At 38.1% G+C, this 27,020-nt stretch overlaps 1 protein-coding gene across 3 annotated transcripts in view; it reads right to left on the reverse strand.

Annotated features, from left to right (window-relative positions):
* GRID2 (glutamate ionotropic receptor delta type subunit 2) overlaps positions 1-27,020 on the reverse strand; it is an 819,802-nt gene that overhangs the window by 268,579 nt on the left and 524,203 nt on the right. For all 3 annotated transcript variants that reach the window (XM_040064665.2, XM_040064672.1, XM_040064673.1), the window contains exons 4-5: positions 15,256-15,540; positions 257-462 (exon numbers count right to left, since the gene is read on the reverse strand). In XM_040064665.2, coding sequence (XP_039920599.1) covers positions 257-462; positions 15,256-15,540 — 491 coding nt within the window. The remainder of the gene's footprint in view (positions 1-256; positions 463-15,255; positions 15,541-27,020) is intronic.

Below are 27,020 nucleotides of genomic sequence, written 5' to 3' on the forward strand. Positions count from 1 at the left end.
CCTAAATGCTTTTGTTCATGTGAGATGTGGTTTTACTTGTTCTCTCTTTAAATGTACTTACACGTTTAGGAACATGAATAAACAAACACCCTTGCGTGCTGATCTTTGAATAGAGAAGATAGAAACTTTTACTTGGGGGGGGTTTACCTGGTTTTTTTTGATTATGATTATGAAGTCAAATAAACTAAACCTTTGGACAGACCGCTGCAGTCTTGGTCTGGAAAACAAGACGATAATCTCTTGTTAAAATACATACCTCTGTCAGGAATGATTTGGCTGTGGAAGGGTTCATTATGAGAATGGCCCGTCTCAGGGTATCCCGGTAGCGGTTCAGTTCTTCTATTCTCATAGTAGCAAAGAGGCCCGTGATCATTTTATTGATGTTGTTTTCTACTTTTTGTAAGGCTACATCCATTCCCTGTTGAGATACTTTGTCTAAAAATTCTTGTATTCCACGAATATCTAGAAAAATCAGAAGGCAAACAAGATGTTAATTGGTAAATGGAAAAAAAGACACAAGTAACTGTTCGATTTATCTGACAGAAACATTTTGTCAGGTAGGTCCCTACAGGCTTGCCCTTTATATTCATTAAACCTCTTCCTGAGCTATTCTCACTGCATTTCTTAAAGTACTAAAACAGGAGAAAGAATGGCCACACAACAGCTACTGTCCAAAACAGACCTACAAAAACTTCTAGCAATTTTTCCAATTTGGCCATCTAACCATGACACTTTGTCCTAATCTTTCTTCAAGAACTTTCACACTAAAGTCCATACAGGGCAATAAGACCATGGTGACCATCACACACAATTTTTCCTTCAAGCAAGGGCTGTCAGAGGACAACTGAGGAGGAGAAAGGCAGGAAGCAGGTTGTTTACTTTTGTGAAACTCAAAACTATGTTATCCATGCTACGTAGCTTGATGTATCTAACTGAAGCTTGGGCGGTTCACTCATCAAAAAGTCATTATGTTGTTTTAAACTTCACAACTATTTATTTGTTTCAAAAACAAAACAAAAGCCAGACGTACAGTTGTTGCAATGATACAGCCTGCAATGATCTGATACCAGTGGCTGAATTGAGGAAATTTTCCCCAGCAAACTGCTCCTGTAGAGCTTTCTGGCTTGCTCTGGGTAAGCCCTTCTTTAAGAATGACTTCGAAAGGAAGCTGAGTCAAGCTGATTTTTTCTTTCCCTTTGCTCTTTCGAATGATTTTAACTAAAAACCCCAAACTTTATGCTTAAAACTTAAAATCATTCAATGACTTCACAAGTCAGATCAGGGCCTTCCAGACCTGAGGAAAATCCCTTCAGCCTCACAGAGTCCTCACTATCTGACTCCTGGTCGCCACTGCAGGTTGTCAATCTTGTTTTCAGGAGCTAAGCCACCAGTTCCCCAATATGACTCTGCCCTCCAGCAGTCACTCTGACCTGCTGTTCCAGAGGACACTCAGCAAGAATTCCTTCCTTCCCTACTGGCATGCAAGCCTCCCACACACCCAACTGCTCTCAGTTAGGGGAAAAAGAAACAGCCCTAGAGTCAACACAACAGACACTAGCTGGAACACACACTATGGGAAAGGGAAAAAAGAAGAAAGGAAATCAGTAAACCCACGTAAACAGGAATTTCTGAAGAGACATTTCTTCAAAAAAATAAAGGTTCCTCAGGTTTAGGAGGCATTTGTGGTTAAAATCACCAGAAAATATTTCTCCTATTAGAATACTGAATCTGGTCTCTTGTAGATGCATAGTCTTAGGTACAGTCTCTGAGGGACTGCAGCTCCTTTGCTTTTCTCAATCACTCATTTTCCAGGGGAATGGTCAGACCTGGAGCTACAGGGTTATTATGTGTCTGCATGAGACATCTTATAGTTGAGAAAGCTTCCAATTAAGACATTCTCAATGGCTTGGCTACTCAGATCTTTCATCCTGACCTACTGACTTCCCCTGCTTCCTGTTCTTCTTATAGGGGGTGCCACAAACAGCCGTATTAGAAAAACAAAGTTCAGCCTGCACAGGAGAAAAAACACTCTGCCTGCATCACCAGCAAAGATCAATTAACTAGAGAGCATTACAGACAGCCGTTCTCCTCCAGCACCAGTTTACTGAGATGCTTCAAATTATGCAGAAATAGCCATGCAATATCTTATAATCAAACAGTACACAAGAATAATTCAACAGGGTTAGTCCTGGAAGCCCATCACAATCAGCAAACTGGGTCATCTGTCTAGAGCTCCAAAATACCATGAACTGGAAAGAAATGGTATTTTAGGCTATTTTAGACATTCATCACCAAAACCTCACTCTCCAGACACTGCCAAAACATCAGCATTACTGAACACTTGTAGGATAGCTTAACCATGAATAAAATACATGCATGCCCTAAAAATAAAGTTCCATGAGAGAATCAGATACTAATTACAGCTTCTATTTAATATCTAAATCAGGAAAATTAGATTCAATCTAATCAGAGATGTTAGAAATTTTTGGCACTTTAAATACCAACAAAATTATTTGAAGTGCTACAAATATGTCTAGTTTTATGCAAATGATAAAATAACTTCTTTCTACTTTAACCCCTTCATTCTAAAGTTCCTGAGGCTCACACACTCAGAGAATTACTCAGGATCCAGACTAAATAAATCATATAATGGGTAAAACTGACCGGTTGAAGTCAAAGTGACTGAAGCACAAAGAACACATGGGATGGGATCTAAATACGCTTTCAAAATATCAGGAAAAAATTTACTTAGACTATGAAGGCATTTTTAAAGACTTAAATTCTATCTCAGAAATCCATATATTTTCTGACACCAGAACAGGCTGAGCTGGAACAAGCAAAGTTTCATCAGTTCTTTTTCAAAACAAGATTATAATTTCACTTGACCTGAATTTATAAACACACTGGGGTTATTGACTGATATTCTGCATGATCTGTGTTGACCCAGAAGCCAGATTATAGGATCAAATGGTTTTCTTTGCCATGAAGATCTGCAGATAAACAATAAAACAACCATATAGAATCTTCACTGAATGATGGGACAAAGGAAATCCATTATTGTTCTCTACATTTATTAGATGATCATGTCAACTGTATCATATTTGTGTGATATGCTATTAGGGAAACACCACCATTCTAACGTAAAATGTACCAAACCAGGATTCCTACTTCTTCTTTATTACTTCTGTCTTTATTACACAGAGACATGGGCAGGAAATATATACAGACTCTGGTTATACCTCAGCTTACCCAGCAGCAGAATGAAGGTATTGGTGGTACTCACCTGCTGCTGTGAAACAGCATAAAGCACAAAAAAACACCCTGCAATTCAAATGCTATTTAAATCATGATGGTACTTCCAATATTTCAGCAGCAAGTCACCAGCAATGATCATATTCAAAGCGAATGCCAAAGAACAGATGCTGCCACTGAATGGGCAGCATTATCTTTCCTGCATGGATTGCCTCAAAGTGGCACATATCCACACTGAACTGAGGAATCATCTTTCTAATAGATAAACTCCTTCTGCAGAAAAATCTGGCAAGCAACCTGTGGCACAGATGGCTTTACTGAGGAGACACAAGACTGTTCATGTCTGGAACATAGGTGTTTCTTGCCCTGAATTTGCTAGCCAACCAACCTGTTGCCCAGCCAGAAGTCAAATTTCTACTTTCTATTTAAATCTGATGAGTTACAGTCATTGACAGAAATTCAGAAGAGTTTCCCCATTATCACCAGTATTGATTATCCTCCTTAGTGATCAAAGCCAAAGTTAGCACATAGAGACAGATCAATGCTAAAGCCCGAGTTGCTATCTTCTCTCCCAGGTCAATGCCACTCTTACTCAGTATTACATTTCCTGATTTTTTACTAGCCATCACTTCCAGTCTGCACAAGTGTGCACAAGAACACAGTACCCCTCTGTAGTCAGCATCACCTATAGTGTTAAACCAGGCTGGAAATTTAAAAGCATTACCAAACAGTCACCTTATAACCAAAACTGTGCTCAATTTAAGAGATTGTGAAGTTGGCTTGGAAATGCTAATAAAGCAAGCAAGCAAGCAAAATTTATCAAGGCCTCTGTTGTATCTGTTGTAAATGTCCTTCCCTGGCATACAGAACCATGCCACAAGGCCGAGGTCTACAGGGAGGTCTTATGGTCTGCACTGGTGGTGTGCAGCAGGTCTGACACTGGGCACGGCAGCCTGGCTGCAGCCACACTGAGGAGCCCACGCAGAGCATCCTGCAGAGGAGAGCTCAAGGCCCAGAGCCTCTGAAGCTTTGCAGACCTGGCTGATATGCTCAAGCGCAGGTACCCAGTATAATACTGCTCTCAGCTGTAATACAGCTGAGATCCAAATTCAGGAGACAGCCTCACCAACCTTATAATTTCTGTGTCAGATATCGTGGATACTGACCTAAGAAAGAATTCAGGAAATTAAGCATAAACTCACACACCTTATTCTCACTGAACAATCTTTTTGATACTGAAGAGAGCACTAGAAACACGTACTCACATGTTTCTTAAATACAGATAAAAGTGCCCTTCAAAGATAACAGGTCTAAATCTTCTTAAATGACCAGCCTGGCAGGAGCACTCAGACCTCACCTAACACAAACCATAAGAACCATTTAATGGAAAAGCTCAGGCACATGGTATGACTTGTGGGGCTGTTCAGAGCAGGACAAGGAGTGGGACTTTAATGAGCCTGTGAGTCCCTTCTAACTCAGAACATTCTATGATTCTTGCACAAGGATTATTTTTGTTTGTTTGTTTGTTTTGGGTTTTTATTTTAATAATGGGATCAGATCTCATCTCACTTTTTTGTTCTCTCTGGCCCCCCATAACTTTCCTTTGCCGTCTCTGTTTTATATAGAGGGAGCAAGTCCCCTAATCCATCTTGGAGAAAGCCTAATAATCAGGGCAGCCTAGAACAAAATATGCTGGTTTTCAGGCATCCCATACAGGAACACCAGGATGCATATGAAGTAAAGATTTTATAAGCTGAATAAAATGAACAGAAAATAATAAAAAAACTCGTAAGCTGAGTACCTCTTACACCCTTATTAAGAAGAAACATCTACAAGTAGATGCAAAGTTCATAAAAAAAATTTCAGATCACGTTATTATCAGGAGATGAGAAAGATGGCACTATTCACTAATGGTAATAAACTAATCCATCCACCTGTATTATTGTTCCACCTAAATTACAAGGCACTCACTGCACTTTGGTTGTCTCAAGCCTGGCTCACAGTCATTAGCTCATCCTCCCTCTGATGGCATTTGAGATCTGAGAACATTCTCCTCAGAGTATCTGGATGATAAATACCAACTGATTCAGCTGCAGTGGTAAAGGTGAATGTGCCTGTCATAAATATTCACTGGCTGATTTACACAAAAGACCACTTTATTTGTACAGATTATGAGAAAAGCCATCGTATAGCAAATAACTGTTCAAATTCTTATCAAGAATAGCTTTACAAGTCTGCCACAGTGATTCTTCCTTCCACGATGCTGGCTAACATGACAGCAACTATTAACTGTGGCAATGCCCTGTACACAAGGGAGCTGTGCAGCTTCAGCTGGACTCTGATGGTGCCTCTGCTATGTGTGAAGACTTGTGCAAAGTGTTTGCATTCCTGTGCACAAGTGGATCTCTATTAATACATGGTTAAGATCCAGACTGAGGAAAACAACATTTAGCAGGATGATTCAGCAACAGTCCTTCACTTTACTTTCACAGCAGTGGGATGCCCTCTCATTAATCATCTTATATGTAAATTGTTGAACCTCCAAATTAAAATGAATTTTAAAAAATCATCACAGATCTTTCATATTATCATTTGGGAACTAGGAAGGACCAGCTCTTAGCAATTTCAGCTGGATGATCTATCTTCAGAGAATATAGCAGTAGTTCAAACTCATGAGAAGTAAATTCAAGCCCAAATGTTTAATTACATGCAAAATCTCCTTTATATTATCAGAATCTCTGCAACCTAAGAAGTGGAAATGTATCTTGGGAGAAACTGAACATTTGTAAATGGTACAAATGACTGGGGTCTTTCCCCCTTTGTTTGCAATTGTCTGAATTTTTACACATAAAGTCAACAAATTGTCTCCAATTTTTTAATATCACTGAACTGAGAAAAAAATTTTAAAATACACTTGTATACTTTTTTCCTTTTTTGAAGATATTTCCATTTCAATTTGAAATATAAGCAGGTGATTTCAATTTTTGTTGTTTAAGATGAACTATTTTGGCACTAGTGAAATGCCTATGTAACCCCTATTTTAAAGGTTCAAATATTGTTTACATTGGCTACTTTTGTGTAACATTATCAGTTATTAAGAAATTATCCTTTAAATAAGAAAAATCAATACAGATAGCATTGAGCAGCTGAATGAGTGTTACAGGAAAAATATCAACATTTGCAATTTTCAAATCCTGAAAGACTTCTGTTTTGAACCTTACTGAAAGTTGACACAAGATGCTTCCTTTGAGTTTCTTTTTGCCTTTTCTTTTTTTTTTTTTTTCTTACTAGAAAGAAAGAGGAAAAAAGCAAAGAATAAAAAAGATAAATAAGAATGAAGCTAGAACTAATCCTTCAGAGTATCTGCTGTTACTGCAACTTCTCAAAAACCAGAAAGGAAGTCAGATTGTGATCAACAGCCTCGCTTGTGAAGGCTGACATGGCAATATATTCTATTCATGTACTTTTGACTGCATAACCTGCTTTCTATCTCTTCATTCAATTCCCTTTTGACTGCAGTTTGCATAAGAGATTTCCAAAGGTCTTCTATGGGCTGTCTTTGAGTGAAACAACCTCTTGCAAAGTAATTAATTTTTCCCTGCCTAGTGCCTTTAAATGATGCCAAACTTAAAAAATTACATATGAAGTTATGTTGTACAGGATTTACATTTCTGGTTAGATAAAAGTTTATATTAAATAGCAACTTTATTTATTTATTTATTTATTTATTGTAGGTCTGTCTGTACAATTCACCAGCTCTCCCTACAACTCCCTGATGGTTTCCATAAGCGTGAGGAACTGTGCATCCCTGCCAGGGAGTTGGAGTAAAAAAACAACAGAGAGTGTCCTTGCAGTGAACAATATTTGTGAATATTTGACGGGCTGAGAAAGTCGGGGCTCAACCTGCAGAAGAGAAGCTTGTGTGGAGTTCTCATAACAACCTTCCACTACCTGAAGGGAGGCTACAGGGGAGCCAGAGAGGGACTCTGTCCCAGGAACTACAGTGACAGGAGAAGGAGCAATGAGTTCAAAAGGAAAGAGGGATGATTTGGATTAGATACTAGGAGGAAATTCTTGACTATGAAGGTGGTAAGGCACTGCCACAGGTTGCCCAGAGAAGCTGCGGATGCCCCATCCCTGGAGATGTTCAAGGTCAGGTTGGATGGGGCTCTGAGAAACCTGGTTTAGTGGAGGTGTCCTTGCCCGTGGCAGGGCATTGGAACTAAATGGTTCTTAAGGCCCCTTCCAACCCTAGCCATTTCATGATTGCATATATGCTATAAACTTCCTTAAGACAAACTGCTCTCTGACTCTGCACCAATCTCTTCCTAAAGAACACTGTCAGTTGTCATTGTCAACACAGAAACAGGAATATTTTATGAGTGAACTGGTGCTGTGAAAAACAAAACCTACAAAAGTGAAGCTGATAAACTAAGATTTAGGAATACTGCTACGAATATTTCTTTCCTGTCTCTGATTCGTCCTTTTCTTGACTGGTTACAACTCTCAGAGACAAATTTCCTTTTCAATTTGTGATACTAATTGACATTTATGATGTTGCTATGCCAAATCCATGTTGGTTTTTTAATCGCCCAATGGTGATATAATTTCTTCAATTCAACATGCAAAAATCACTTTTCTCAAAAGTCTCCTCATTTGACTACTGGTCATTTATTTAGCTGCCAAATATAAACTTACAAACTTAATTTTAATACTTTTGAGAAGACAGAACAATGTGTTGAGAGTTGAAAAATACTTAGCAAACAGTGGCAGATACCAGGACAAGCTTCAGGTATTCAAAGATTCTTTAAATAAATCACTATTCTTCTGATGAAGACTGCATATACAAATGAAATCTTGTACCTCTGCAGAACCTCAAAATAACACCTCATTTACAGAGTTCTCCCGCTGCACAGATATTGGGAGAACACCTACAGTTTTATTTTGGCCCAGCTTAACAAGACACAGGTCTGTCAGGTGAAACCTTGAACACTTTACCCATCCCCTCCCTAAGGACTGCAATGTGAGGGAGTGACACTTTTAGCTTGCTCCATATTCACTTATAGTTCCTGCAATACATTCCTCCAAGTGTTCTGTGGCTGAAAGGCAGAAGCAGGCCCACTTTTCCACTACATTTCCACTACTGAATTCTATAGAGTAATTCAGAAGTTGAATCGTTTTAGGGTCACCCAAATTATATACGCAATTTGCAGGGGTAACGTCAATCAGCAAATGCAAGTTGTGACAGAAGTTCTCCCCTGACACACTAAAGTTACACAGATGAAAACTAATGCTCCTGTCCTTATCTGAATGACGTAATAAATACTAATGGAAAAAAAAAAAAAAAAGTTCAGTAATAAGCTTGAATTAATTATATGTTTATTGAGGCACAGTGAAGCAAATGAGTACGGGAAGCTGGCAAAGAGCCAGATGAGTAATAAACAGTTTTAAGACTGTCTGGAGACAGACTTGAGAATATTATAGTCATCAAGCAGCTGAAAACAGCCTCAGGGTAATTATAAGCATTTGCAATCGATTAAAGAGAGCATGATTCTTTTATGAGTCTTTATTAAACTTGCATTAAAACTTTAAACTATTAGAAAATGTTATGGTTTCAAGCACATCTATGCCAGTGGTCATCATATTTATTTCTGGGAAATGTGTGTGCAGGAAAGTGTCCACAGGATCACTTCCTCTATATGGGTTTTAAAGGAAATGCTGGGAATTTGGGGCCCATACTTAAAAGATGGGCATCATCCCAGGATATCACCGCTCTTAAAATGCAGGAGGTAGCCTTTCTGCAAGCAGCTCAGCATTTCAGGTTCCAGGTACAATCCCTGTTTTGCTGGGATCTTTAAAGAACAGCACTCCAATTCTACAGAATTACACATTTGAAAATCACTGCCTTTCTGGGGTAGGGATGAGGATAATGCTAAAGACCTGTTTACTTAGGCTGAACTCCTCAGTGATACAGATGCCACTGCTTTCTCCTTAAGATTCTATTTTTTTTTTGGTCTCTTTCTCCAAAATCCTCTCTTAGGTTGAGCTTGAGACACCTTCTACTGGCCAGGTACCTCACACCACTGCCTTCATCCTTTCCTTGTGCAGAAATAATTGGAAATACTTATATATGATAAAGGAGAAAGAAGGGAGATCCATGAGGAAGTTTTTCAATATAGGTGCCCACTAAAGTCCTTCTTACTGCTAACCTCCTCCCTTCTGCTCCAGCCAAGTCTTGACAATTACTTCTTCAACCTCTGCTTCCTATGGGAATGCCTCCTTCAGCCTCACAGAGCAAATCCCCTTCACAGCCTTAATGCTTGCTTTTTAAAATCTTCTTTACAAAACTTAAAATTAAATTATCACCTAAGGGAATGGCAAATATCCATCATCAAATATTTGCAGTAGGAAGGTCAAAAAACCATAAGGAAAGATACCTTAGTTCTGGAATCAGTAAATATTTCATAGATCTCCAGTAATGGCTGCATATCAAAAGCATGCTGGGATGAAATACACAAGTTTAGGTCAAAAATTGGGAAAGAAAAGTGGGATTAAGATTTTTTTCTTTTAATATGAAATACAGAAGAGTTTTAAAATGTTACGATCATAACGATAAAAGAATAGGGATTAAGATAAAATTAATTATCTAGAAAAAAAGTCTTATTCCCTCAGCCTTTCAAGAGAAAAATTGCAGAATCTTTCTACCTACTTTAGCAGCAACAAAACATTAAAAATAAATGTTTTCAAACAGCTAGATTTTCTGTCTTTCATCTTAGAAATGCAGAGATAGCTACACTGCAAATTGCACAAAATTCACAACTATGTTCTTGCAGTGATTGACTGGTTTCTTCATAAAGAATTTACTACTACAGAAAAGCGTCTACTTTTTTCCTGGAAAATACAGTGAGCTGTAAACGGTCCGTGAGTAAAACATGAATTGCAAAAGCTTGTCCCTTGTTGATACACCACAGAGATAAAACCCAACAATATGTTGGGATTGCAGCTCAATCACTCTGCTTGTACAGCCTGGACTCACGCATTCTGGTCTCAAATTACTATTTCGTTCCATGAAATGTGTCTTTTTCATGTTGTTTTTTGGGGACTAGCCACTGTCAGGTGCCAGTCTGTGATTCAGGTAGGATTTTCTATTTCAAACTGCATTTTGCTTGTTTTGAACCTGAAACGATGAAGATTAATAACTTGGCAAACTTGCTCAAAATATTTACAGACAGCAGTGGTTCTTTTTACAATTCCAAATATATATGTTATTAGAAAATGCCTTCACTGAAAGGGTGCTGATGCTGCTAAGGAGGAATTTAGACTAGAGGAGGAACTTCTCGGTCTCTACATCTGCTTGTGAGGAGATGCACAAACACTCTCTGCACAGTAATCCTACACATTGAGCTGAGCAGGCAAGAATGAAGGGAGTAGGAGCTGATTTGGCTGCTTAAATGAAGTAAATTTGGCTTCTACGTTCTGTGTGGATAGTAATTTTAATAGCAGTTTGAGAAAGGCATCAATCTACTGAATAATATTGCTGCATTTCATGCCGCCTACTCTTTATCTCAGCAAGAAGACTCTCTTTAATGGACTTTGAAGAAGTGCAGATTAGCTCTTGAATGCTTTTAATATCCACGTATTACATTTTCTTAAACTAAATCAGATTTTATGCCCTGGACAGGCCCTAACTAGTTTTACCAGAAGAACAAAACACACTGAATACAAGGGGACTGACTGCACTGGGAGTTTGGTCTAGATCACGACTGCAGAGTCCAAGGACAGGGGAAAAGACAACTTGTTCTGATTTTCAAAAGTTCACCTGAATTTATACACTAAAGATACAATTGTGGTAAATGAAATACAGCAAATATCACCTAAGCCTGCTCACTTTAAAATGTTCTTTTTTCTCACATCCCTGCTGATTAATGCCTACTGTATGTTGGCCTTACACTTGTTACTGGGGAGGCTCTACCACTTGGAAAAGACTACGGCTTTTCTAGAGACTGTACTTAGTCTTTGCTAAGTCAACAGTAGGAAAATACGGGTTTTTTTACAATTATCAAGGTGTCCTTTGTTTTTTCTTAAAATAGTTGGAAAAGAAACATAATTTGAAAACTTAGATGTTAATTATTTCAGAAATTCATTTCTACCTCACTTTTTCAACATCCAGGTGGTTATGACTTAATGAAAGAATTGCTTCCTTCAAAGACTTTCCTTGCCAGTACAGAACCTTTAAGTAGACTTGAAGTTTCTAAGATTTAGATGTTAGTACAGTAATGTTAAAAACAGTCAAACTGAATATACTCATCTAGTTATATTCAAAATAAGAGTCTGAGATTTTTAAAGAGGATAACATAGAGTAAATTATTCTCAGACCTGCAGAAAATGTTTCCATTATAAAAAATGCTCTGATAATGAAAAAGAATCTATGATAGACTGCAAGATAAAACTCAAAAGCATTCTATTGATAAAATTTTAAAACTTTGATTTTGATAAATTGACACATAAAGGTTCACAGCTTATATTAAAGGTGGAAGGCAACTGGCTTAGAGCAGTATGTACTTTGGATAAGATCCCAATTTTACTGTAGGAAAATTTATTTTAAATATGAAAGACCCATTTTCTTCCACAGAGTAAAATTATTAATTGAAATAATTACAGTAATACAACTAAAGTATTTTGTTTAAAATAATTAAATTAAATGGCTATACAAAATAATTTATTGGAAAGTACTGAAATTCTGCTGGTTGCTGGATCGGTCAAGTCCATTAGCACTTTCACATTTTCTTCCTTACAAAAATATGACAACAATGAGGAAAAAAAAGATGGACACATACCAAAATCTATATTCTCATTATTTGTCAAGTGTCATTTACCATTATGGAGACACCACTTCATGTTATGATACACACCTGGAGAAGGAATGATCGCTGCACATGAGAAAATACCACCAGGGCAAGAAATTGCTGCTTGCACAGGTGTCAGTTCTGCAGACAGCTGTGCACAACATATCGATAATCTCTTCCTAATGTGAAATTAATTCTAATGCAGGTATCAAACTCCCACCTGCTTTAATGTTTAATACTAAAAGTTCTATTAAAATGTCTAACATTAACTGCTGCAAGCAGTTACAGTGAACAAAGCTTTTAGAAAGAATTTTACTTTAGAAAAAATAAATAAGTCTCACTGTGGCAGAACCTCTCAAGCAAGATGAGATACAGGACTGCGATCTACTAGAGCAAATTGCAACCACCCTTATCTGCACTGATGCTGACCAAGGGGATGAATTATGCCTGGATCTCCACCCCATATCCGCATGCAGTCCTGACTTCTTCCTAAAACAGGCACAGAAGCTAATGGCAACGTTCCCTTTCCCAGGGTCTTCTGCAGTTCTTGGGCCAACTCTCTTTTTAAAAATTCAAACTGACGCTGGAACAGTTTTCTTTTGCAAAAATATTTCACATCTGGAGATCCACCTAAAGAATGGCTTTCTCAAACATCACAGAAACATGGATAGTTACAGTTGGATGGGATTTCAGGACATCACACTGTCCAACCTGCTGCTTAAAGCATGGTGAATACTCCATTCAGACTTATCCACTCTGTAATCCATTAAAAAGTGATTCCAGTTCCTCTTTTCATGCCATTAATTTCTTTGTCCCTCCCTCTGTGCTAGTTCCCCTTCCATCAGTAGATAATCCAGAAAGAGAAAATGTGAACTGCTAACATATGAGAAAAGTTTTTCAGTTTATCAAAAAAATAGCAGGAAAAGGGGAGAAAATGATATAATTTGTTAATATGGATAACAATCTGACAAGATTGCTCTCTAGGGGATAATAATCAAAAAATGTTACCATGTGAAAAACTGCTGTCATAGATCAAAAACTGGGTAAAAGGATTGTGAACAATCCAAACACAGTGTTAAACCTCATGATTTCACCTGAAACAGGGTAGCAAAGAATTAGAGGGGAGCTCCAGTATGAACAAGAAGAAGGAACGGATAGCCAGTGAACAAAGGAAAAGAATGAGAGGTCTCAGGTTAGAGATGGTGATCTGAAAGTCTGGCTCTGTTTGTTATTAAAAATGGAGGGAGAAACATTGTTTTCTGTCCTAGGATGCCTGTTGAAATCAAAAATTTAGCTTGATACAATCTAAAGAAACATACTTTGGCACAGCTGATAGCTCTACTTGGAGTCACAGGTTAATTTAAAAATCAGGTTGCGGTTAAAATCATTTTATCCGTGGCATTAATTCCAAACTATGCGCACACACACACCCCTCACCCCAAAATAACCACCTATCCCCTCCAAAATACCCAAGCCATGCAAATGGTCAGAAAGGTGTCAGACTGCTCAGTATATACTAAATGCAGAATGTTGGGGTTTTCTTGCACCTTTTCCTGATGTTTGTGATGGTGACCGCTAATTAGAGTCATATAACCAATCTGTCTTGGTTAGTACGGCATTAATTGTTGACTACTGAATTCAGAATGCCAGAGAGGCTGGTACAGAGACTAAATATTTGCCACAGGTCACATATGAGGATGGTGTATCACTGAACGAGCTACTGCTCTGAAACTAATTCCTTGCAGGCAGGCATCTGTGTTACCTAAGTCACACCATTATGAAGCTCTTCCCCACTTATCAAGGACAAAAAGGTCTTTGAACTGTATTTTTTAAGTTAAATAATGAAAGTTAAATAATTTAAACCCAGTATTTTTGAATATAATTATTCAAAGATATTAAGTATAAAATTTGCTTGAGGCCTTTGAACTCAAAAATACGTGCAAAAAGATATCCCTTAAATGAAAAGTTTATAATTGTCTTCATAGGTACCTGGCAGTTAAATACACAAACTCATACTTTCTGAACAAAAATACTCTGATGTGAGATTTTAGATATTTTGTTTGTTCATTTTTTGGTAGGGGTTTTGTGTTTGTGTTCCTTATCCCATGGCTAGTGCTTTTAGGTGCTGCTTTGTTATAAAGAAGAATTCTCCTATTCATCACTTTCTATTCTTTTAATTTAAGAATTTATTATGTAGGCAGGGAACAAAAATCAATAACACCTGACCTGAATGAACCAGATATTATGCACAGTAAATCGCTGAAGTGAGCATTTTTCTGTAACTTAAAGATTTAACTTTGAACATAAGTTTTAAAATGCTCATCCAAGCCAGTAGTGATTACTTATGAATATTGGATGCATCTGAAGAAAACAGATCTCATTGCAAAACAGTTTTTCACAGAAATAAAGATTGTTAAATTTGTTAGACATTGCAGGCATACTGCAGAAATCTTTCCAGTTCTCCTGTCAGCTGTAGAAAATATCTCAGCTGAAATTGGCTGATTCACCGAGCTGGATGGTGCAGTCTTGTGACACCGCCATCTGTGTCACACTTACTCTATCACACAAAAACCACCAATTCAGCACCTTTCAGGAACACTGAATGAACTCAAAACAGAGGGAATACTGGCTTGTCCAAGCCCTCCTCCTCAACTTCTTCACTCTCCAGAACGTCTTTCTACATGTTTTATATTTACGACTAGCACTTGGTTTTTGTCAAACCTCTGACCTACATTCACCACTGACTCAGAGTCTGACCAGAAAGTATATGCCAACAGAAGAGATTCACCAAATAATAAACAAATCTACAGAATGCAAATCTTAATGTTGCATCTTGAATTGTTATTTTAGGTTTCTACTGCCCAAAAAACCAAGAGAGCTTGCTAAAAACTTTTATGCTTCATAAACACAAGTTGAACAGAAAAACATATAAGTTCTTCATTTATCAGCTAACTCTAACAAAGACATTATCAAATAAATCTCCAAGTGTTGATGGATTTTAGAAATAGATTTCTCTGAGGTGCTGTGAAATGCTGCCAGAACCATAAATGTTCACAAGCAGAACATAATCTACTGGAAGACTATAAAGCTGTAATGTGACGCTTTTCAACAGGATTGTGGATTTGACAAAAAACCACCCTGATATATAAACACTTACCATAGTCACTATCGTAAAAAATAATGAATTTCTGCCAGGCATACTCTGTGACCACTCTCAAGATGACATCATTTAAGTAGACAGGGGGCCGCACGGAGAGCGTGTAGTCATCGTTGCGGTTGCTCCTGGTGAGCCCGCAGCCGCTCCTTGGCGTTCCTGCCGTGGAGCGCTGGATGAAGAGGTGAGGGATGTGCATGGCATCGGCCAGAGACTGCAGGGATCCTGCTGACGTGCAGCCGATGGAGCTGACAAGGGCTAGGATGCCTTGGTTCATCAGGTCACAGGCTGTAAGAAAACACAGTGAAATCGGCAGTGAGAGTGGTTCAGAGCACACAGCCTATTTTGCTGTCGAAACACACTGGGAGCTGAAACACAGCAGGTCCAATCAGGAAAATTATGGGTACATTTTTTATACTGAGTAATCCATATGGAAAATTCATCAAAATCACAAAGCTAGTCTATTCACTTTGAGGTGTCTTTTGGTCTAAGCTGGAAGACTGTCCTGCCCACCCTATACAGAAATTAATTTTCCCTTAGAAAAAAGACCCAACACTGGATCTCCTCAAAAACATTAAGAACTAATTTTGGCTACAGAATTAATGTGACCACCTAAGGAGATAAGCACTCTTCAAAGTCTAGCACAACAGCTCCATGAATGACAGCATCTTTGCATTATACAGGGAAATCTTCAAATAACGGCTCAGGCTTGATATCAACTTTTGAAGACAACTGAAACATACATTAACTTGCCCAAGGAAAAATGAAGTTTCTTCTGCGATTTAAGAGGTGTGTGTGTGTATATATATATATATACACACACACACACACATATACGAGGTGCATATATACCTGTATCTCGCAAACTTTTCTTTTTCTTTAGAAGATAAACAACCTTCCCTTCCCCCCCCCAAATTAATCTTATAAATAGCAAAATGCTTTCAAAGTTCAATGAACAGTTTCTATAAATTTACTTTCCTCACCTCCTTAAGAAAGGCATGAAGTTGACTGGGCAAAATGTAACACCTTAAAACTAACGAATGGTCCTATTAGTTACAGTATACAGCCTCAAGTACAATGGCAGTGACATCCACATTAATAAAATCACATTCATCATGAATAACGTTGATGCAATCATTTAATATCAAAGAAATTAATAATAATAATTAGGTCGTTTGAAGGGTTACTCTGCGAATCAGAGTCAAGTGGTTATACTGTGTTTCTAACAGGCTGGAGAGCTTGAATGAAGAAATAACATGGACTTGTAGCATAATTCCCCAGAAACACCCAAGGCTAAATTTTGAAATAGTCTATTTATCACTGTCCAAGTTACACAAGCAGTTAACCTGCATCTACACATGCAAATGAGTAATGGGGTGGTAAAAAAAAAAATATATGTATTCACACATCAATATATAATACTAAATTGTACAATTATTTCTTCTGCAGGACTGTTGTGCACACACAACAGGTGCAGGCCAGCACAAGAAGCCCACATGTGAGAATATATTCACCTAAAAATATAAAAACATTATTTTAGTGCCAGACCTGTTGTCTCATATCATCTGGCTCTTACTCACAGTGAATAATATTTTACGTTGCAAACACACCTATTGATCTCAATGGGAATATTTACAGTGTGAGGAATGCAGTTCCACATTCAGGCCCATATGGAGATTGACTTTGAAGCCAAAGGACAGCACCAGAGGTCACAACCACTTTCTCCTAAAGCCAGAGTATTATTTTCAATAAGAGACAGATACCTGGAACACACAAGAGCTTTTTCCCAGGGCCCCCTCATGCTGCTGTGGAGGCTTTGTCCCTTGTGAACCCTTCTGAATTCCTTCATGCAGATAAATATGGGAGAGAGAACATGCCCACACAGAGATTTCAAAGTGGTTTGGCTTAGGATAAAGTGTTCCCCCTGTTACACACTCTGAACACAGCTCAGGTTCTGGACTTTAGGTTAAAGATAATACATTTTTATTAATTGTATGTGTCCTTCTTCGGGAGAGTATCAAATATGATTGGCAATGGGACAACAAAATCCTCGGTATAAGTTTCTAAAATTTGGAACATTTCAAAACAATCTTAATAGCTATTCAACTTTTATGCTACTTGTTACAGTCCTTTATCATCAGTTCCAACAAAGATAAAAGGCTTGTCAAGTTAAATTTTTAGGGAGATGCTGAATCTCTTTCTTGATAAGGTTTTCCTGTACCAAGGACTGCAATATCTAGGTTGCATATCCCAGTGAGAATGCTGCTGCTTGAGACAAAATCTATTTTTTCTTGATATATTGCTAGATACTGATAGAAGTGATACGGATAAAATTAATGTTAGATTTTGCAAAATCCTGCTTTTAATTCAACAAAAGTTTAAGGTTTTTGCCTCTGATTTCACTTGTTCAAATAAAATATGTGGTGTGACCCTCCAGTCTCTGAAACCTGACTTTTAAAAATATAGCCAAGTCAAAATGCATTATAGAAATTGCTTGAAAATGTCCAAATTTCCAGGCACAATTTCAGACTCTGAATAACCACTCCCTGTAATGCCATGAAGTGGGAGACATGCTTTTTATGAAAATTGTTATTGAAACATGAAGAGGAAGATAACAGCATGGAACATTCAGCTCCACAGGACCGAATGTTAATACTGGCAAACAGACTGAATAAAGGAGTAAAATCTTCTCCCTTGACACTGCATCACATTTGTTACAATAGCCTCAGGACTGAAATTGCCCGGGTGTCTCTTTCTTCCCGGATATACTTATGAGAACTGTGCGCTGGATTGGGACAATACGTGCTTAATTATGTTCAAATAGACCTTACTCCTGCACTCTTGGAGACTAGCTAATACTCAGAGAGATACCTGCTGGAGAAGGGACAATATCTCAGAGGCAGCTTTTTCTAGAAAATCAGTCCCTGAGTTGAGAGTTCACCTCTGAGTCAGACTGACTGGATTATTCTTTGAAAAGAAATATAATTTCTGCAGTATATACACATACGAAGTAAAGCCTATGAAATATGTAAAAACATCATCTATAACATTCAAATATTTCTCAGCCAAAAAGAACTTTTGTTGTCTTTGTCAATGAACTCTTTGCAGAGGAGTTCATTGGTAAAAAGCACAAGACTGAAGTCTACGTGTTTTCTTAAAGCCTTTTTCCCCCCTCAGTAACAAAAGCTCTATTAAATCCTTTTCCTAGTGTTCCAAATCTTTCAACTATACCTTATGAATGGACTAAAAGCTGTATTTCAAACATATTTGAGATCCTGCTTTGATTCCTTACCTGAGCCTGAAATATGCAAGTTTTGTTTTGCCCCGTCTATATGAAAACCCCCACATACTTATATATATATATATACACACGTGTACACTTGAATGCTATCTTGGCATTCAAAAATCTGTTGCAATTTAATTTACTACAACCTCCTTGGCTGGTCGTATTTCCAAGCTGGTATTTAGTTTACTGCCAATATGATCAAGGAATATTAGTTTGCCATCAACTACAGAATTAAAAATATTGCTGTCTCTCAAAAGTCCTCAGTCATGCCCGTAGAAATGCCAAACTCAGATGGACCTGTACACAAGCTCCACTGCAAATCCACCAAAGGAAGAGCAGAAGTTCACTAACAGTGTTCCTAAAATCTTGATTCATACTATAAGCTACGTTTAAACAGAAGCTGTCCAAATATTAGTTCACCCTTATAACAACCATGGAGTAGATGCTATTAACAACTGCATCTTCACTGGCTAAAGGAATAAAACTGGTCACATTATTTTAAGCATTGCATAGAGAGAACATGAAGAATATCAGTAAGATGATGTAAAATGCTTTGCCATTATACATATACATATATATATATATGGCACATGCTGGCATGCATTCAGCACTATGTTTAACTCTCCAGCTTATCTTGGTCTTTTTTCAAAATGCAAAGTTTCTGAATTTTCAACGCTGGTAGGCCAATCGCCAGGAACAAAAAAGCAATATTTTAGAGTTAAAATCTCTTGCGAGTTTGGCAGGCAACTAAAGGAAATAAAAAACATAATTTTGTGGTTAGTATGCTGTTTTTTTAAAATAAAGAGCACAACCAATTCAATTTGAAATAAATAATTTACATTCAGGCTACCAGCTTGTACAAGCATTTCCAGCAGAGCAGAATTTAAATGGTTATGGTAACAAATGCGTCCCTAAAATGAGTTCTCTTGAAATGGAAACAATGGTAGGTCCTTAAATAACTATTAGTTGTTGTAATTTAGAAAGAAAACTAAAAAATCTATAAATAAGAGCAAGTTAAAAACAGATGTAGGAATAAATAAGGAGCACCAAAAAAGAGGGACTACTGAGATTTAATTGTTGCTATGAAAGTGAGAATTTTCTTTCTTATTTCTCCCATGTTCTGATAGTAAATCATGTCACTCTCATCTATGGTGAACTGAAGAGCCAAACTGAAAAAAAAAAAGTAGCATAGAATCGCTAGAGACTTGGATAGCAGCCTAATTTTGCTCCCACTTAAACTGCTGGTTAAACAAATTCAGACCAACTCTTAACGCTATGTTTTTGAAAATGCTAAATGCTGTGCATAAATAGTGGGTAGGATCTCTTTAAATAATCAGACATGTATTCTACAGTCCTTTTCATCTTCTATAATTTAGAAAGCACCGGGCTCCTTCCAGAACTGGTAGTGGTGTTTGACTGAGATGATGTTGAGTGAACAAAAACAAGATCTAAACACTGTTCCCAGAATCATGGTCCCATGGGCCTGAGTCGCACACCCCAACCTCATTCCCCTGGATGTCCCCTTCAAAGCTGACATCATTTCAACCTCACTGCTCCTGGATGTTTTCCACATATTATCCACACAGTGTAATGCCTCCAAGCTATTTATCTGAATGTGAACCTGAGGAAGAAAACCTCTCTCGACTGATATCTCCGGTTTGGGATGGAGACTATAAACAGTTTGTTACCCTGGGCATCTGCTCTATGTTTTGAAAGCGCTCCAAGGACTTAGTCACCTGGAGGGCTCCATACAGTTGGGCCAAATTTGCTTTCCTTTGATTTCTGTTGAAAGTGAATACAGTCTTTCCACAGAAACATTTTTTATCTTCTTACTCTCTTTCAGAGCCTATACTATTCACTATTAGATGAATCACAGGTTCCCTGGAAGAATACTCAGATTTATTCCCAATTCCACCCAAGAAACATACAACCTGGTCAGAGGTCACAGAAAAAAATCTAATCCATAGGAGCATCAGGTTTTCCCCACAGAGTAGCAATGAAGAGAGTATTAATGGATTTATTAATGCATTCCATAAAGTCATCATCCCTGTTTGTACTAATCCACATCCAATCCAGGATAAACAGCTGATTCAAGGGTCAAAATACCTGAGCCCCTATAAATGCATTTTAGGTGGCTTCTGTGTAGCTTTGAAAATATAAGCCATTATTGCTTGTTTATTTTGCGAATATGCTGTTGGCTGCTCCTCAAATCCTTCCTAAGCTTCAGCATGCTGATGAAGACTGAGGGACCATAGCATGCAAATTCTCTGTTGTGCAACAGATAAGGAATAAGGTTAAAATCTGCATTTCTTTCAGTGTTCAGAGTGATGTTCTGCTCCCTCCCAAAATGCAATTTTTTTTGGTCTTTGTTACCTTTAAAAGCTCCCCAAAACCCTGATGAATACATTGCAGAAAGATAATGTATTCACAAGAAAACAGCCACAAAAAGTGACAAGAAGTTTAAACAGATAAACTACAGGTCTTTCTGTTTGGTGTCCATAATCTCAGATGCAAGTAGAATGAAATGTGGTTATGAGATCCATGATCAAGTGAGATTGGCCTCAAATTTCCAATAAATCTTTTTAGTCACTTTTGGATGGCAATTCTGTTCTTGCAAATTAGTTTTCCTTCATAACACAATGGTTCATCCCAGACTAAGAGCTGAATTATTTCTAGAAGAGTGACAGCACATTTTTAATATATGCTGAAAACTCTTCAGAAGGAAATAAGGATAAAGTGGGAGGGAGATGAAATTATTGACTGGATTTTAAAGAATATTCCCCTCTGCAATGCAGATAACAGAGTCTATCCTGTTCCTTTTTTGGACAAGGTTACAGAATTCCACTGCATTTACATCTTCCCTGTAAACATTAGTAAAACATTTCCCTCCCGCCACTACATTATACACAACTCGGACTAACAGTATTTTAAATTCACTTGTAATTAACCTTTAAGGGATTTTAGTTTGTCCTGATGGTAAAACAAACTTGTGTTTGAGCCTTAGCAGCTGAGCTTTCTAAGCCTTGGGATTTCTTTGTTTTGGAAAAATAATCCAAACTTCTGATATATAAAAACTATTACCAGAAAGCACATTTGCATCTCTGTTGCACAGAACACCACAACCACTTTTGGAATTTTTAATATTGAAAAGCATTTGAGAGCCTTTTCTGAGTCAGATATCTTCCAGTATAGAAGCTTTGCCAAATATGGTAGCATTAAATTCATCACATTAAAATGCAATAATTAATCTGAGCCTTGAAAAAATAAACTAAAAGTCTCCCAAGTTCGGAGGGAAGAAAGATTTATACATGAAAGGTATTTTGATGCCATGGCCTGCAGGATTCAGTTAGAGTACTTGAAAGAACCACAGCTAACAAAGGCCACCAAACAGAAAGAAGGCTCCACAAGTTCTCTTTTTGGACAAGTGTCCTGATTTATTTACTTTTTCCCGCATGCCAGCCTGCAGCTCATCCATTCAGTTCAACAGAGGCATAAAGAGGACACGTGTCTTGTCAGGTTAGCACATCAGGCAGAGAAACAGCAGGACAACTTTCCATGTTTTTAAAATCTGTTTTCACCTGGCATTCAACAATTTCATCCAGGCCTTGTCTCAGAAAAATGATAGTTCCCAGCTTTTCAAGAAGCCTGAATTTAAAAAAACCCCAAACATTTAGAACCACCCCCACCATTTTAAAGGTTACACAGCCTCAAATCTTCAGGTGAAGAGTGGCTTTAGCTGCCATGTCTGTTCGGATGTAAATCGGAATATACTCCCCAAAATGCACATGGTGTTTTCAGAGTGCCTATGGTTGAGGTGTCAAAAGAGGCTGTAGTACTGATAGATCTGGAAACAGGAGGCCGTGCCAGGCAACACTTGTATCAAGGTTTGAAACGCATACTAAGAGGTGAAAAGGGGCAGGGAAAGAAGGAAGTTAAAATCAATTAAGGCTAGGCAGTGACATTCACTGGAGAAAAGGCTAGATACCCATCACAAAACTGACCTCTAGAGTCCTGCCATCCCAACAGGGCATCTGTCTGCAAAGGTAAGGTAGCCTATCGGATTACAAGAAATGCAAGGAAACCCAGGCACAGATTCCAAGAATGCCTCCAAAATATTCCCTTTTATTGTGCTGAACCCTCACTGACATGAGCCAAATATCATCTACTGCTAGCAGCCTTGCTCAAAGTGTTGCACAAGCAATTTCCATTCATCCATTCAGCAAAATGAAAACTTTCCATTTCAAATGCAATAATTGGTAGATTCCACTTGATTACCAGACGTATGGATATATTACCTCAGTATACCATGATAACTTCCTCCATCCCTTACTTTGCTCCTTCACCCTTGCTGTATTTCTGGATCTTTTTATTTCCTTAACCAGCACTGTTTGAGGAGTTACTAGGCAACACATACTCTCTGATACCCTTTTAATATCAAGCTTGCCTGCTGCAGAGCAGACAATTGCTGCACAGCAGCAATTATATGGAAACAAAAAGGCTGAGTCTTAAAGCAGATTAATATAAAATTAAATATAATTTTATCGAAAGATAACATCCTGATAAAATCACAGGGATTTACTCTAATTCTGTGTTCTCTGAAAGTCTGAGTAGAAGCGCTTGGGGAAAAAAACAACAACAGAACCTGTTAAAACCTTGAGCATCAGCTTTTCTCATTTTTTGAACCTGCTCAAAATAAATCAGGCTAATTTTCTTGTTAAGAGGATAAAACATTGAAGTTGATGACATTTGACAAAAATTACACTTTCCTTGCCCCTACAAAGCAGACTGTCTTGCACTTTTCCCTTCCATTCCCTTTCCCTTCCTTTCTATCTCAGTTCTAACTTTCCTTCCTATCTGATTTTTCCTGCCCTGAGCATCAGATAGCACTGGCTTCCATCCTCCCATTGCCAGTTCTCCTTTCCTTAGAATCTGTTCCAACCAGGCAAAGCAATTTGGTTTTCCTCTTTATGTCACCTTGTCCATCTCTTCTTTGTTAATTTTTATTTTTCCCGCACCTACTTCACCCCATTGTCTCCAATGCCCAGAAACAAGGTCTAGAGGACTTGACACTAGACTGAGAAGCTGAAGACGCATATCCTGGGGCCAACTCTGCCATCACTTTGTTGCATGACTAATTTGGTATTAGTAATCTGATTTCCCTTATGTTTCAGTGATTATGATACTTTGACACCTTTGTAAAACATTTCTGCAGGATTTAGATAAAAGAGATTGTATTTGTGTTCCCCACACACATCTTTTCAAGGTTAGAAGGCCCATTCCTGAGCATAGCTCACACTGCCAGAAGTTCCTTTACATCTCCTCTCTTTTCTGAATTGTTTCACAGCCCCCCTTCTCTTGCCCAAACTATTAATATGGAGACAACAGGCTCTGCTGGAGAGATACAGTGGGAAGCACAATCCCACAGCCTAGTCCAGGGCAGACAAAAGAACACACAGCTGGTAGCATTAGTTTAATTGGAAGCCTTACAATGGGGAGAGCTGCCTGTGCTGCCCTGGATGAGTTTGGCATCCTTCCAAGCAAAGATATTACTGAACAACACTGTTCAAAACAAGACCATCCCCCAAACCAAAAGAAATCTGTGAACAGTAATTTGGGAGAGCTTTCTTTCCTACAGTGCAAACAGCAAATTTTCAGGGAATGTTCTGCTGTGGGGACAGCTAAGCAACTTTTTCAGTCTTTTAATGCGGCATTGTAGACCGTATTTCCTAAGCTGAAAAAGGTATACATTTATTTATTTAAAAAAAAAAACCAAAAAACAACCAAACAACAAAAATCAAACCAATCAATCAATCAGACAAACAAATAAATAAAGGTACTTCTACCAGATGAGTTAATAAAATTTAAGCAACTTAGAGCAACTTAAGAGCAAACAATACTAAGGCCAGGTCTTGCATTTGACACAAAAAAAAGGAAACAGACTCTACATCAAGATAAAGAACTTTGTATGAGAACAAGCAGAAAGCAAGGGAGGTGGTACATCACTTGCAAAAAAATACATGGCTGTGAGAATACCAAGAAGTCTGTAGGAGTTCAGAACATCAGTTCCATTAGCAACTTAGCCACTCAAGAAAACCTCAGATGAGTCAAAACAACTATAACCATTATTATTTGCTAAGAATAGACATTGTGCTTGTTTCACTGACTGACACACAGAATAACAAGCACAATAAGAATTTTAAAAAATCAACTACCTTTACCTTTTTTTTTATTATTATTTGCAGCTCTGAAAGTGCTTTGCGAAGATGCTCAGCATCTTCATCTTTATTTCACAGAATAAAAAAAACCCAGATGTGCCAAGAGGAGTTTCTTGCCCCAGGTCAAAAAGCAGGCAAGAAAATTGTTTTCCATGCCAAGCTCAAACAAGCACAAAGGCTGAAAATAAAGTTCTTTGTTGCAGCTTTTCATTGTTTGTTTTGTGAATTAGTGTGCCATTCAAAGTGTTTTATGTTCTGAGCCCAATGTAACAATGCTTTATGAAAATAAAAGATTTTGAAGGAAGTCAAGGCAGCCTATGAAACAGTATTAATTGACAAAGACTTTCGGATCCAAAGTGACCCCAAAGCAAGATGACTGTTGATTATGAGAAATATTGAGACCCGAGCATGTAGGTAATGGAGAGTGAATGTGGAAGAGGAAAGCAGAGCTGCAGGTGGGATAGAAACTATGGATGGATAACACAAAATGCCAGCAGACATGGAGAATGCATTATAAGCAGAAGTTTTCGATAAAGGAGTAAACATATTGCAAAGAAAATTAGAGATGTGTGTTCAAAAGAAGGGGAATTTTAAAGTATTGAGGTAAGGGAGGACAACAGGAACTATGCATGGAGAATTCAACTCCTGGGCTCATGATCATGAGTTTTGGAAAAAGATATAAATACTCATGTGAGAGGACTCCAGCATCTCTGTACATGTTACTTAAAAACATGCTCAACATGGTTTCTTTCATACCTGATGAAAGATTGGTGTGATTGGTTCTAACAACACCACATAAGCCAAAGATTCACTAACAGCTACGTAAGACCTTGAAATCCAGAACGAGACGCTGACAAAGAGCTGAGGGTGCAAGGCTGACATAGGGAAGATAAGAATTCAGAAATGTTGAAACAGCTCTAGTGAAAGGCATGGGGAGAGCAAAAAAGGGAACACAGGACTTTGCGAGTAACAACAACAAAGGAACATAACGAGAGGTGACATCAGCTTTGAGGTAATAGAGAAGGAAGCTAAACATTATTAAGTGATGAGACAGTAATATTTGCAGCCGGGAAGTAATAAATCCATTTAGATATCAGGGAGGTGGAGGATACGTGTTGCTGCAACGTGGGAGTAATGGAAGAGAGCAGAAGATACAGCAAGGAGGACAGTGACAGTGATACTGTACTGTATCTGCTGAAGTGCAAACAGCCAATGCATTGACAAACGTATCAGCTAAAAGGGCGCTGGGGAAAAATCAACTTGGTGCATGTTACAGACAAAGCAGCAGCTGGGCTTGGCAGCAGCTTCAGCATGTGAGGAGAAGGAGAAAGAAGACAAAATGTGCCTAAGTCTAAGAGTCTATTTTTGCTCTTTTACTCCAGGAATAATAATGGTGCAGTGTTCCTTTAGTGCCAGTTGCAACCTTTTACTGAGATTGCTTTGACTGTAATGGCTGCAAGAGATGCCAGGAAAAGAAGGTAATGCAGCTTTTCTTTTCCATTGACTTTTTCCAATGTCACAGAAAAAAGAAATTTGCATAATTCCAAAATGGAAAATACACATTTTCAACAAGGACCATTTGAGTAACACTAAACACTTAACCTTAATTGAATGCAGCAGTTGTTCTAAACCATGCACACCATGGTAAAACAGGATTGGAAGGAAATTTAAAACCCACCCCTGACACTGAAGAGGCACGTCCAACAAAAACGTGCCCAATGAACTATTAGAAATCAATTTACACAAATCCTATTTGGAATCAGAGGCAAATCTTTCCTTTGCCTTTAAAGTAGCATTTCAAAACTGCGTCTTTCCCTGACAAACACAAAACCATGTAGAAAGTGGCGGGGGGCGGGGGGGAAGGTCTCAGCTTCCAAAGCAGAAGTAGTTTTGCCCAGCTATACAGCAAAGACAGCAGTGCCACATGCACGAGAACCATGTGGAGTGAAGCAGTAGAACTGCTGAGTCAGCTCGCTTGCTTTTCCCTGAAGTGGAAATTACCATTTTCTTCCTAGATCTCTTAAAATCTTTTAATTACTATTGGATCTAAGCACCAGTGCTCACTGTGCTGCTTTAGATACCAGCAAGTCCATTCTTTCACTGAAAACTTCACTCGTGTGGGGCAGCACTTCATGTATTTACTGACATTGGTTTTTCCTCCAGTTCTTTCATGGTGCCACAATAACTCCTCAAAACAAAAGTATTGACTCCACTACAGGATTCTGTCTTTACTCATTTTGCATTGGCATCACCTCTCAAACAGCAAC

This window comes from Hirundo rustica, chromosome 5 (assembly GCF_015227805.2).
Source record: "Hirundo rustica isolate bHirRus1 chromosome 5, bHirRus1.pri.v3, whole genome shotgun sequence".
Classification (NCBI taxonomy): domain Eukaryota; kingdom Metazoa; phylum Chordata; class Aves; order Passeriformes; family Hirundinidae; genus Hirundo; species Hirundo rustica.